Source organism: Podarcis muralis, chromosome 5 (genome assembly GCF_964188315.1).
Source record: "Podarcis muralis chromosome 5, rPodMur119.hap1.1, whole genome shotgun sequence".
Lineage (NCBI taxonomy): Eukaryota > Metazoa > Chordata > Lepidosauria > Squamata > Lacertidae > Podarcis > Podarcis muralis.
The window spans coordinates 61,886,813-61,900,526 of NC_135659.1; the positions used below are offsets into that span (position 1 = coordinate 61,886,813).

At 42.1% G+C, this 13,714-nt stretch overlaps 1 protein-coding gene across 1 annotated transcript; it reads right to left on the reverse strand.

Annotated features, from left to right (window-relative positions):
- Window positions 1-1,578: 1,578 nt before the first annotated feature.
- Window positions 1,579-5,477, reverse strand: AVPR1B (arginine vasopressin receptor 1B). The gene is made up of 2 exons (XM_028732038.2): window positions 3,827-5,477; window positions 1,579-2,392 (listed from the first exon to the last, which is right to left on the reverse strand). The coding sequence occupies exons 1-2, from the start codon at window positions 4,794-4,796 to the stop codon at window positions 2,070-2,072; spliced, it is 1,293 nt and encodes a 430-aa protein (XP_028587871.2). The 5' UTR covers window positions 4,797-5,477; the 3' UTR covers window positions 1,579-2,069.
- Window positions 5,478-13,714: the final 8,237 nt, after the last annotated feature.

The window sequence follows — 13,714 nt, forward strand, 5'->3', positions numbered from 1 at the left end:
TTATTGGATGCTACATTGTTATAACTGTGTTAGGAATAGTGAAACTTGAATTGGATTTAAATCCACGATTCATTTTATTTAATCTTTTTAATATGATTGAATTGAATAGATTCCAAACAGCTGCAATTTATTAATAATGAATTTAATAATCTCTGAAAAGACAGTTCAGGGCAGATATTGTAAAAACCTGCAGCTTACATTCATTTCCTCAATCCTAAAATGTAGCCAAGATTGAAAAGCTAGTCAATGCAATGTACAGAAGGAGTGACACCTCTGCAATTGCCCCCCCCCAAATAAAAATGCATTGCCAAAAAATGGCCTTTCTTCATAAACTATTATAACATGACATATAAAGCTTGATAGAAATATATTGTCATAAAGTAAAAAGCTTTGGTCTCTCTTGCATTGTATCCTCCTCCCCTTTTTCTGAATAAAATAAAATAAACCATGTATTCTAGGGTAAAGTATTATTTCATTACACGTGGGCACAGCAAAGGCTGAGGAAGGGGTATGGACTTACCAGTAGGTGTTTTGTATAGTATTTAAAGTCAATCCTTATAGTATTGCTTTGTACTTGAGGCAGTGAAGCCATTGACACAAATTGACTAAGAAGTTGTAATAGCTGGAATGTCCATAAACACTTCTAATTGTTCTGTGAGAAAATACTGTTAGAATGTGTTAAGTTCTTATTTATTTAATATAAGTCAAGTTTACTCACTTCGTAAGCCCAGAACAAGAGGTTGTTTATTGATGAACAGGTCAACACAACAACAACAACATAGGAAAATAGAAGTAACCACAATAGCAAGCTACAGGATGGAGTCTTAGCTCCAACCCAAAATAACTGGATGCAATATTTAACTCCATAATAATGAATTATTACATTAAGGCTTAGTTTGAATTCTTCTAGGGGAGCTCAAAACCTTGGTTTGTCCCCGCTTAGAAAGAACATGAATTTTTATACCACATGATTCTGACTGATGGTGAGGCTGATGTGGTGTTCAAAGTATGGCTGTCACTTTCACCTCACTTTTCCGTCTTCCAATTATACAGGGGTGGTGGAAGCAAACCCTCCTGCACTTGGTAATAACTTGGCTCCCGCTATCATGGTGGAGCATGAGGTCAGGGGTAAGGAATCTTCTTCAGTGTGAAGGTTGCATTCTCTCCTAGGCATCCTTCTGCCAATGGTGGCTGGGGCCAGAGGCAAAAGTGGGCAAGTCAAGATGACAGGCGTGGGTGTGGCCAGAAGGGAATGTGGGCGGAGCAGCCGTTCAAGAGCAATGCCACCTCTCTAGTGGTCAAGCATTTTTATTTTTATTTCTGCCTACTCTTTTCTCCTGCTGCTGTGGAGTGCAATAAGAGTCATGCCTGCTGTTACTAGGGAGGTGAGGGAGAAAGCAGCAGTGGAGTGAGGGAGGGACTGGGACTGGGACTGGGAGGTGTTACAACTGGATTTGTGTCCCGTACAAAACCATTTGTTCCACCGGTGGGTACTTTGCACACATCTAGGCTGAGCACCTTTAGCCTAAAGCACATTCGAAACATATTTCCTTCCTCACAGAATTCTGGCCACTGTAGGATTGCTTGGGATTGTAACTTTGTGAGGGGTAAATTACAGTGCCCAGAATTCTTTAAGGGGGGAAAATGTGTTTCAAATGTGCTATACTGTGCATGCAGCCATATCCGGAGCACAGAAAGGTATCAGCTTACCACTGAGCAGCTTTGTTTGCAACCAGCATTCTTGAGAAAGAAGTGGCTCAGGTCTGATAGAAAAGCCATAGTGACAGGTAAGAACATAAGGAGATCCTTGCTGGATCTGACCAGAGATCTACCTGGCTCAGAACTGTGTTCTGACAGGGACTACCTAGAAGTCCACAATATATTACACATAAGTATAAATGGGATGCAGGTATTCTTTGCCAACTCTCAAGTTTCTGCAGAACAAAGCTCTTGCGGAAAGATAGACTTAAATCCCATACATGATAAGACCATCAGGTTCCCCTGCTCTCCATTACCATTCAGAGCTCCTGGCACAGAGTAACTACCAAACAGTGGCCCAAGCTTATACTCTAGAGCTCCCTTGATTCAGTCACTGTGTCCTCCTCATAGGGCTGGTAGAAATCTTTTAAGCTCTCCAGTTGCATTTGAACATCAGCACCAGCCGCAATCAAGGTGCTCTGTGGGCTGTGAGTCAAGATAGTGGTTTTCCGGCTGCAGAGGCTGCCATTGGAGAATTGCCTCTTGAGGTTGGAGTGAAGGTTCCCACAGCAGGAGAAAAAGTGCATGAGATCATGAACAAGATGTCCGCTGAAGAACATGTAAATCCAGGGGTTGCAGCAGCTGCTGAGGCTGGCGAGTAACATGGTGATGGTGTAAGTTGCATTGCTGGACTCTGAAATGGAAACAATGGCAGTTAATTTACCCCCCACCAACTCCATGCAAATAAAAAATGTGTGGTATGTCTCTGGCAGATGTAGACATGTAAAATACAATTGCGTGTAATAACGATGTCCTTAAATGTGAAAGATGCCTCTTACTTGTCTGCGTAGAGGATAGAGAGGGGTGTGCGAGTGTGGCTTGAAACTGAGTAAGATACAGGGCTCTGTTAAGTCCTATTCAGAAATCACTGTGCCTGCATAGGGAAGGATTATACTGAAGGCGTGGATGTGACATTTGTCACACTGCTAGTATTCTACAGGTACATGCAGCAGGTAGTTGGAACTGGTTTTGATTCTCAACACAGTTATACATAGGAGCCAACATGCAATGTGTAAAATAGGATAGTCTGTGCCTGAAGGAGGATTAGAACTTAGGTCTTTGAGAGTCTAAACCCGGCACTCTAATGACTCCACTAGCTATCAACCCTCAGCTATTCGTTAGTTGACCACACTGTTTGGGTTTCATTTTAAATCCTCCAGGCAAGGGATGATGCTCTCGTGCTCGGTTCTTTTAATGATTCTCTCTCTCGCTTGCTTTTTAAAAAAAATATTATTTGAACATCTATATAATCTTTCTCTAGGTAACAAATCCAAGCATAATCTGATTCTATGTTCTGTAAAGAACTCAAAATAGGCAAATTATACACCATGAGGGTATATCCTACAATCATGATGGCTTATTAGTTCACACATCTGCATTTCTGTTTTAGCAACCAATTTTTCAACAGCATGTGATGTTATTATTTTACTTCAAAACCATAATTGTAGGCGTATCTTGTAACCGTAGTGAAAATAATAATGTACAGGCAAAACCACCCTCTCTCCCCCACCACACACAAATCTTTTAGAAAACAGTTGTTTCCGTGTTGCTTTGATGAAAGCTAGATGGAGATGCAGAGCAATGCAGTTGCTACTAGAATACGGTACAAGTTGTAAATGTGTGTTTGTGACAGAGATCAGCCTAGACATTGCATCTTACTATGCTGGTGGGTGAGATGTAGGTAGGTGTGTGTCGGGGAAAACATTTCTTGCCTGATGTGAGTGAGTGAGTGAGTGAGTGAATGAATGAATGATAGATTTCCTTCTCCCAGGTTGCATGTGCAAATCAGGAGCTGGTGTGCATTTGCTGTGAGAGACAGGGAGTCACTGAAGTGTGTGCGTACTGTGTGTATACCTATTTGTGAGTGTTGCATTAAATCTGTTTTATTCTGGGTGGTTTTACTCATCTAATCAGAAGAGCACTTCCCCACCCTCCGTGGGATGGATATGAAAGAAAAAGCTATACTTGATCACCACATGGAGGCCTGACTAAGGTCCAGAGCTTGCTCTGACCGTGATGTAGGAAGCAGGGTGAGTCTTTGAATCCTGACCTCCTCAAAGACACTCACCGTCATTCGGGGCATTCCTGTCCCACACCGACCACATCTGCATGCTGAAGAAGGGAGCCCAGCAAGCGACGTAGGCCAGCACTATGACAAAGGTCATCTTCACAGTGCGGATCTTTGCCCTCGAGATGGTGCGCACGCTGCTGACCCGGGAGCCAGACTGGCACTCTGCTCCCTTCGGAACTGTGGCTGTATAAGAAATAGCAGCAGCAGTTGTAGGGGCAGGACAGGGACCGCAGCTCTGCGTCTTCCCTCGAAGGTTCTTGCAGATCTTGTGGCAAATGAGGCTGTAACAGACGGTGAGGATGGCCACGGGCAGCACGAAGACGCACAAGGTCATCCATGTAATGTAGGCTTTAGCCCCCCAGGGATACTTGAATTCCGCCCAGCAGTCCAGCACGCCAGAGCCTTGCTGCACCTCTCTGAGAGAGAAGATGAAGATCTGAGGCAAGCTGAGCAGGCAGCTGAGCAGCCAAGTGACCCCGATCATCTGGTAAGCCTGGCAGCTGGGCTGCTGCAGGGTGCGCAGCGGGTGGCACACCGCCATATAGCGGTCCAGCGTCATAGCAATGAGCATGTAGGTGGAGGCAAACATGCTGAGCACCTGCAGGTACTTGACAGCCTTGCAAAGAGGATCCGGCCCCTGGAAGCGATAGGTCACTTCCCAGATCATTTGCGGAAGGACCTGGAAGAGCGCCACCCCGAGGTCGGTCAGGCCCAGGTGCAGGATGAAAAGGTGCATGCGGCTCATCTTCTTCCTTAGCCGGTACATGGCCAGAAGGACGCCCAGGTTCCCCACCAGGGTCACCACCAGGATGGCTGCCAGGACCCCAATCTCAGCCTTGGCGAGTTCTTCGTCTCGGGTGTGGAGGATAGTCTGGTTGCCGTCTCCATCCTTTGGCTCAAAGAGTCTGGTGCTCTCCAGAAAAGATCTGTTCACAAAGCTGCTACGGTCAGTGCTATTCTTCCCCATTGACTAGGATTCAAAGAAGTGCGGTGATTTCCCAAAAGTAAGTTCTGCAATATGAGACTCTCTGAGAGATCAGGTAGTTAGATTAATAGCACCCTCCTCATGACTGTAGATCTGTAGAAGCCAGATTAATTTTCCATCTTTCTTTTAACTGTTCCCTCTCTCCTTAATATTTGGCCCTGCTATTTAACATCACGAGGTGAGTCAGATTCAGCTAACAATATAATTTGTCTTAAATCCCCTTTTCTAATTTGCCTGGAAAACTGCAAATCTTTTTTATGAATATGACTTGTTTACAATATATCTTGTTCAGTTTTCATTTCCCTCTTCTGCGCCCATCAACACCCCTGCTTTGCTTTGGGATCCGATAGCTTGTTGAATTTTATGGTCTCTCTTCTCCCACTCCCCTCACTTCTTTCCTAGTTCCTTAACCTCTCGGGATCCATTAGATCTTTCCCCCCTTTCCTCTCTGCACTGACCAGCTCAGACAGCACTACTATTAATTTTCAGAGTCTTTTATAGAAGTCTCAGGAAAAAACAACAACAATTAAAATAACTAAAACCCCACCATCAGGCACAGCCTTTTTGCCTATGAAGTAAATTGAATGAAGATAAGCATTTGCAAATCAATCAAAATGCCAAGGTCCTGGATCTCTTTTCGAGTGCCGGTGGTAGATGCTAAATCTGAACGCAGCTGATTCCCCAGGCTGTGTGAACTGCCTGCTGCTTCGATCTGGGTTTTATAGACAGGGAGCTGCCCTCTCTGGTTGGTCCTTGCCATCTGGCTCTATTGTCTCCTCTGTTGCTGAGCTAGAATCTGAAGAGAGTCTCCTGCTTAATACAACATGCATACATACAAACACACACACACACATACACAGAGGTGAGTGTCTTTTCTTTCTTGAGTGAAGAAATAGATAAAATATTTCTTTTTTAAAAAAAAAACCACCATTTTGCTTCTGTAGCTCCCAAGTGAAGATCTTTTGGGTGTCCAGATGGTACGGGGTGTTTTTTTGGGGGAAACTTCATTAGTTTCACTGTGAGTGCTAATATATTCTGCAGAAGTGTGCCAATTTGCAATATTCCTCCCTTTCCTCCTATCCGTTAATGACTCCATATCCAGAAAAGTCTCTCCCTCAGAATTCTCTCTTTATTCACAAGGTGGTCAAAGTTTGTGATTATAATTGAACAGTATAGAATGGAAAGTCAATGAAAATATGTCTTGTTTATGATCTACCTTTTTTGCTTCAGTGAATCCCATCATCAGCTGTTTTTTCTTCACATTCCCCAGAGGCTGGCTAGCAAATATCCACAAGATTGCAATCATGGACAATATTGGAATCCTTAGGAACAGAATCAAATTTGGCATTAGAGGTTGTGATAAACTGTTTCTGTGGTTATTCTGAAAGAGTTTCTTATGGATTATTATTATTATTATTATTATTATTATTATTATTATTATTATTATTATTTTGTAGTTCAGTGCTCTTTTTAAGTAATGCTGTTAAACACAAATTTAGCAAAATTGTTACTTTCCAGAGACTTCAGAAAGATTTGAGAATTGTTGATAGAAGTGTCTATGTGAAATCATGAACAAAACTATATTACAGAGAGTTTCATCTTTGAATAATACAGAAAAAATCTGCTATTTGTTGATGGTTCAGGAGAAAAACACTACATGTATTTATGTTTGCCTTAGCTGCTCAAAGGATCAAGGATCCAACAGAATTTTATTATAAGCTTGGGGTCCCATGTGCTGGAGAAGTATATGTACTTCTATACTGTTTGTATTTTGTGATGGCCCAAGGTTTCTAACAAATAAATTTGACTGGCTGGCCCACTGGCTACAGCCAAACCTGATGAAAGCAGAAGCTGTGAATAATTTTCAGTGATCCTAAGCACTTCCTAAGAACACAGTGGTATAGAATACACCATTACAGTGATGTGTTGCCCCAATAGAATATCTTTATTGCAGGTGTATTTTGGCTATGGAGTTTGTAATAGCAAAGTGTCCTTTGTTTCCAAGGAGTGATCATTTTGGATTTTTAAACATTAACATCACGTATTGCCATCAAAAGGTAACTTGGCTGCTACTCCTTGGAGGAAAACGAAAAGCAGCTTCCCAAATATTATGGGTTTTCTTTCAACAGGATTCGTTTTCTTCAGATGGCAAAGTGCTACAGCCTGGGGTATTTGCAGTGTCTGAGCTGTGTGTGTTTGCTTTTCTTCTCTTAGTAGGGACTGACAGTCAATTCGCCATGCAAACCACATGAAAAAGATTGTATAGGTCAACCAGAAATTAGCACAAATGATCTTGTGAATATATGGCTGCACCATCCTGTAGAAATGACTGAAGTCATCATGGACTTGTTGTGGGGAAAGAGAAGCATTGCACGGAATAATATTCTTCTTTACCACAGTCAGACTGTCTGATTTCCTGGCAGTTTACTAAAATGTGAAATAAAATTAAAAGCAGAAATGAAACCCAATTGAATGCAGAAGTGGAATGGAAATCAGATTCCTGGTAGTACATCTTTCTGGGCAGGTAGATTATACATTATTTTGATATAATAGCAATATCCTATACTCTGTAAAAAGATTCTGATAAGGAAGGGAGATTGAAAGGGTTTCTTCCAGTAGCAGGCTATCGCCATGGATTCAGCAGTTGATGCAAAAACTACCTATTTCATAACAGCCTATTCTGCAATAAAGTGCAGTTACTTTAATAAGACTGCTAAACCGTCCCCACTCCCCAAAGGAGGAAGAAGTATGGTAGGGTTTTCTTTGGATGAGACAGCAGCTAAGATTTAACTTTCAAAATAATTGCCTTATTTACAAATATAGGCAAACAGCAGACAATCCTAGCAGGCCACAGACCCACTATCCCATATTAGTAGTCCCTGCACCCTTCAGCCAACTTACCGTGCTTTTCCATTGTGGCCTGGGTCTTACTACCAATCTGCTATTTCACAACTGCCCCCAAAACACCCTGTTCCATCTAGACGCCCAAAGATCTTCACTTTGGAGTCACAGAAGCAAATGGGTTTGAAAATAAACAAACAAACAAACAAACAAATAAATATTTGATCTCTTTCTTCGGTCAAGAAAGAAAAGACACCCACTTGTGTGTGTGTGTGTGTTGTGCATGTTGTATTAAGCAAGAGACTCTCTTCAGATTCTAGCACAGCAACAGAGGAAACAATAGAGCCAGATTGGCAAGAACCAATCAGAGAGGGCAGCTCCCTGGAGGATAAGGTTATCAATGACTTGATGCCTAGTGTTAAGTTGTGGGTGAACATATCAGACGACACAGCAATTCTCCAAACAGCTCTTGTTTATTCACAGGCCACAACAGAACGGAACTGAAGGGTTCAGCCAGCCTGCTTATATAGAGCTCCAGTACAACGTAACTGTAACTATTCAATCACTGAACGTCACTTTCGATCCCTTATTTGCATATGTGGACCTGAACTATCTACAGTATCCCCCTGCTGGCCCAGGGTGAGAACTTCAGTACATAACACCTATGTTCCGTCAGAGGCAGTATGCCTTGGAATGCCAGTGGCTGGGAATCACAAGTGGCTTTTGCCACTGGTTAGCTGCTGTGAGAACTGGATGCTGGGCTAAAAAGGCCAAGGGCCTTCTCAGATCTGGAGCTGCCCTTGTACAAGGGACACTACAATATCACAAGCTGCATCGAATTCCCACACTACTAAATTATGTGCTTGAATTCCCACACCACTAAATTATGTGCTTGAAGCCGCTCCTTGCTCACACAATCATTATCAGCAGTATGACTAAGGATTTGTCCTCACTGGAGTAATAAATCTGTATCAAGGCAGGATCACTTGAAGCTGTAGGTGGGCTGGCATCATTGCCTGATCTTCTATACAAAAAAATCCCCCATATAGAAAACTTGATGTCAAGGAGAAGAGTGGTCTACTATTGTTTTATAGAAGAGAAAGAAAAGCCCTTTCCTGCACTTTGTCTTATTAGAATCAACAGCAAAAATGACAGCTGTTTATGCCTGGTGCACAATTATGCACCATTAAAGCCATGTCACTGCCTGTTCTTAGAGTTTGACTGCCATTATTTGTTTCTACACGCAATATTTTTTGCTCCATAAGATGCACCTGACCATAAGACTCATCTAGTTTTTAGAGGAGAAAAACAAGAAAAAAAATATTCTGAAAGACCAGTGGATGTATGATTTTTGTGGTTCATACACAGACATGGTATGTGATTTGACGGTGAGTTTGGGGTAGCCCAATGCAAAAATCCATGTGGATCCGTGCTTTGTAACCATGTTTTTGCGCCACTGTGGCCCCATGAAACAGTGGATACGTGTGCCTTTTAGTGCAGGCTGTAGCCATGGACATGCTATGTGATCTGATGGAGAATTTGGGTTGACCTAATGCAAAAATCCTGAGGATCCATGTGCTTTTACCTCCCCACTCCCAGGCAGCCTCCTTTGTCGCTAGAGTCCATTATCTCCCCTCCTGATCGCTTGCTGATAAGCTGCTCAGCGGCTTTGTTTCAACACCCCCTTCCCTCTTTCAAAAAAAAAGAGCACAATCTGCTTTTTGCCTATGGGCAATTTGACTCCAGGGACCACGCATTTCCTCCATAAGACGCAAAGACATTTTCCCTTACTTTTTTGGAGGAAAAGGGTGCGTTTTATGAAGCGAAAAACGGTAGTTAGAACTCTCACATTATTGTTTTCCATTTAATTAAGCTATCAAATTATTGGGTGCTTTAAACCATGAGCCTGATTCTCGGATTCAAGCTGGCCAGCAATCAACCTTTACTGCTTTCTCTCTCTCAAGCCTACCCAGGTCTGGCACCTGGCCAGCAAGATACAATGGCAGGCTCCATTGGGAAGGATGTGCTAGTTTGGACCTAATGTCTAGGACTGTATGTGGAATATCCACTGTTTAGGGAGTTACCCTGAAAGGTAATTTCCTTGGAGCAGCTTTGACCAACCTGGTGCCCTCCACAAGTTTGAGACTATAACTCCCATCAACTCCAGTTAGCGCAACTGTGTTGCATGGGGCTGATGGGTGTTGTAGTCCAAAATAATGGAGGGCTGTCTTAGACAATGTCAGACCTTGTGGTGGTCTTTTGCAAACTAGGCCCCAGCCTGACAACTGGTCATGTACCCCCACCACCAACAGCATTTTGTTTTTTAGTTTTTTAAAGAGATGTTTATTAAGCATTTAAAAATTACAAAAAACATAAAAAGAAAACATAATAAAAAATTAACAAACATACATTACAGTCCATCTAAAATAAAGAAAAAACATAAACAACAAAACAGCAAAAATAAAAAAACATTAAAACACATCCAATATTTCATAACTTTACCTTTCATTTACTTATTTCCTCGACCTCCTCACACCTCCCTTTTTGTATTCTAGTTCAATTTACTATTTCAGCAAATTCTTTCCATCTTTCTCAATTTTTGTTCTATAATTTACCTTAACCCAATCTGACTTTAAATTTTACACTTTGGCCCATTAACAATCCATTTTTACTTTATTCTTTATAACATTTCTGCTAAAACCATGTAACTTCATTCCAGCATCCTTCTAACATTCATTAATTTTACTATATTTTTGTAAATATACTTTGAATTTTTTCCAATCTTCTTCCACCGACTCTTCTCCCTGGTCTCGGATTCTGCCAGTCATTTCCACCAGTTCCATGTAGTCCATCAGCTTCATCTGCCATTCCTCCCTGGTGGGTAGATCTTGTGTCTTCCAGTGCTTTGCGATAAGTATTCTTGCTGCTGTTGTAACCAACAGCATTTTGTACTATATCTTTGGGAGTACCAGTTGTGGGCAGTTGTGAATTTAGGGATGTTCCCTTTGCAAATGGTGTGAGAAATCTGAAGTGCGATAAAATTCCTTCTCTTCTTTGCTTTTAGTTTTGCTCAGGCAAGAGACTAGAGTTGCCTTGTCATACTACACCGGGTACCTGAAGAATTATTGCACAGGGTTTAGAATCTGAGTTTAGAATCTTGGTTTTTATCATCGGCTTTTAAACAAGGTGCATTTTTCAAAAGGCGTTAGGCAATTACCCTCCCTAACTCAGACCCCGCAAGTAGGTATCTGAAAAAGTAAAGTATATAAAACTGTGTCAAGGGGGTTGGGGGACTATTTATTGGCATGTGCTAATGAAATAATTCCAATGGCTAAGCGAACAATGCTGATTTGTATCCTACCGCTCATCTCCCAGAGGCAGTATTGACCTGCTGCAATGATTCACTACCCTATTAAGAAGCTATTATTCTGCAGATACAACCATGTCTGTTTGCATGGCGGGCAATTTGTTTCCTGGCTTTCTTTCCATCTCCACTCACAAGTGCTTCTTTTTTGTTTGTTTGAAAGAAAATATAATGAAATCAGCTGAAGCCCCATGAGTGCATTCAGACTGATCTATTTATTTATCAGCCAGCTGCACAGTATCTGTTGTCACTCCAGGAAGATGCCTTACTGAATGATGCTAGCTCAGCTACAGCTCTTGTTTCTTCATCTCCCTACAGGCTTGGACTGTCCTTAAATTAAATCAAGGACCTAATTAGCTGGAAAATAGCCATTTGCCAGCTTACTGTTGATTTTGCGAAGGTGTGTGCTGTTGTGTGAACTCATTTGTTCAGGGAGCAAGGAACACAAAGCTTGAATCTGAGGCTAGCATCTGTGGCTGGAATTTTCACTGTTCAGGGCCAAACTAGATGCAATATGAGAAATCTGAGAATAAGACTTCCCGGAACTTTTGTTTTCCTGCCATACCCCTTCCTGCTTCGCTTTGGTATAGTATGCTCTGGATTTGTTCGCATCAGTTTCTCACATGAAGTAAGATGCAAGCCAGTGTATACATCTACGCACATAACATATTGCAGAACTATGTTTGTAATGTTTTGTGTCTCCAGGTTGCCATCAAAGTCCAATGCAGCAATCCTATCAATACATGTAGATGCATATAGGGTTGCTCTGCAAGTCTCCATTTATGCTCTTAATCTGGGGGACTATGCCGGGGTACGCATACCCCTAAACATTTTGTGAATCTAAGTTTGGCCTCATTGAGGAGCAGTATTTCAATATGAGTAGGAAAATGAGTGTATCCCTAAACATTTATTTAGAAAACAAAGCACTGCTCTTAATGCTTGGCTTGCATTCTGCTTCCTTTCCACCGTAATTCTGAACTTCCAGGTGCTACTCAGGTATGAAACATTAGGGTCCTCTTGTTAAAAGGAGGTTCAGAGTGCTAGAATGTAAGTTTTCCACCCTCAGTGGCAGCCCTCCCCCCTTGCTAAAATGTTATCTCAGAGCTTTTAAGCCACTTCAGATAACAATATTATCTGTACAGTATATGCTCCAATTTAAGTACCCTTTGCAACAGAAGAAACATGCTTAATTTGTGTAGGTTATTCTGGTCTTCGTAAAAGCTCTTGGGAAGTTTTTCCTTTTTTCTTAATGGATCAGAGATTTCAAGTCCCAGAATTTGTCAAACTTTTGAAAGCGCAAAAATCTCTTACACCATGAAGGCCTTATGACTTGACTCCCTCTTCCATTACGGGCCTCGACACTGAGGAAGATAGCAAGGCACAAGAAAGCATAAAGCAAGATGCAACCTTCTGGCAATTACCACCCAGTGGAGCATTTTTCCTTTTATCAGTCATACATATTGAAGAGCAACACATTTCCTGGACAAGCTGCAGTAGGTGCTCCTTATAACAGCTGGGTCCACTGATAACAAGTGGCCTTGCAAAGTTTCTTAGTTCAGGTTGGGCAGGCATTAGAGCAGTGCATTTCAAAAATGTGAATGGAGCTGCGCCAGCTAAGAACTGGGTGGGTTGGCAAATAGTATGTCCTGGTATATGGCAGCTTCCTATATTACTGCCCCCTCACCTGCTGCAGCCTGGTTTGGGAAGACAAGCTTTTCAAAGGTGTTTCCTTATGTATGTTGTTTATATACATATTCAGTTTTTCAGTTCTTGTACAATGACTCCATGCTCTTAACCCAGCCACTGATTGACAATAGGTGCATGTCGTAAGAGGGCCTGGCAATACCAGCAGGTTTTGATGAACTGGGGAAATTGCACAGACTCAATGCAACCTGGCATTCACAGTCTTCGAAAAGTACATAAGGGGCTCACCAAGATCATAATGCTAATGAAGCTGTTTATTGGACTAATTCCTAATGGCCATTCTGTCACAGAATTTGACAGGCTGTTCAGGAAAGTCAAAGACAAATGTATGGGGGGGGTTTAGAGAGATGTCTGAGGATGTCTCCTCTGTACTCTTGTTTATTGCTCTAGCCACTGTCTGCAAACCCTTGCTTTTAGTCATTAGTTCAACACCCAGCTGCCATCACTGGTGCAGAAGCATTTGCTGCCCAGACAGACAGAGTCATGGCTGCAGACAGGTCCACCCACTTTCCTTTCACCTTTTTGATGGTGCTGGTGACTTACAGGAAGTGATGGGGAGGTCATACAGATTTCATGGCATAGGAAAACTTAATGTTTTCGTTTGCTAATCCGAAGGAGATCTAGATTTTCATGAACATTCCTCCTTGTTCCTAACAGATTAGGTTGCAGACCAGTAATGATTCTCCCTTGTTTGATCTCTGATCTATGTATGGAGAGTATCATTCAATATCTAGGTGGCATAGGAGCCAACTTTGAGGGGGCTGGGCCCCTGCAAAGTTGATGAGCATTCTCATTTAAATGATGTGTGCACACTGCATAATGTGATCAAGTATGTGGGGCAGGGCTTACCTGTGCCCCCACAATATTTTATTCAAGTTGGCACCCCTGCTAGCTGGCACTGGACTTAGTTGTATCTGAATGGAGTCAGGAACTTCCTGTTGCAGCTGAGAGAAAATAAAATTTTTGTCCAGCTTCCTGACTGGTGTGTTCT

Bases quoted from the DNA above. Each gene is read 5' to 3' on its own strand.
- AVPR1B (XM_028732038.2), bottom strand. From the start codon at position 4,796: ATGGGGAAGAATAGCACTGACCGTAGCAGCTTTGTGAACAGATCTTTT. The intron at 2,393-3,826 runs GTGAGTGTCTTT...TTTCCATTTCAG, and splicing joins CAGGAATGCCCCGAATGACG to AGTCCAGCAATGCAACTTAC.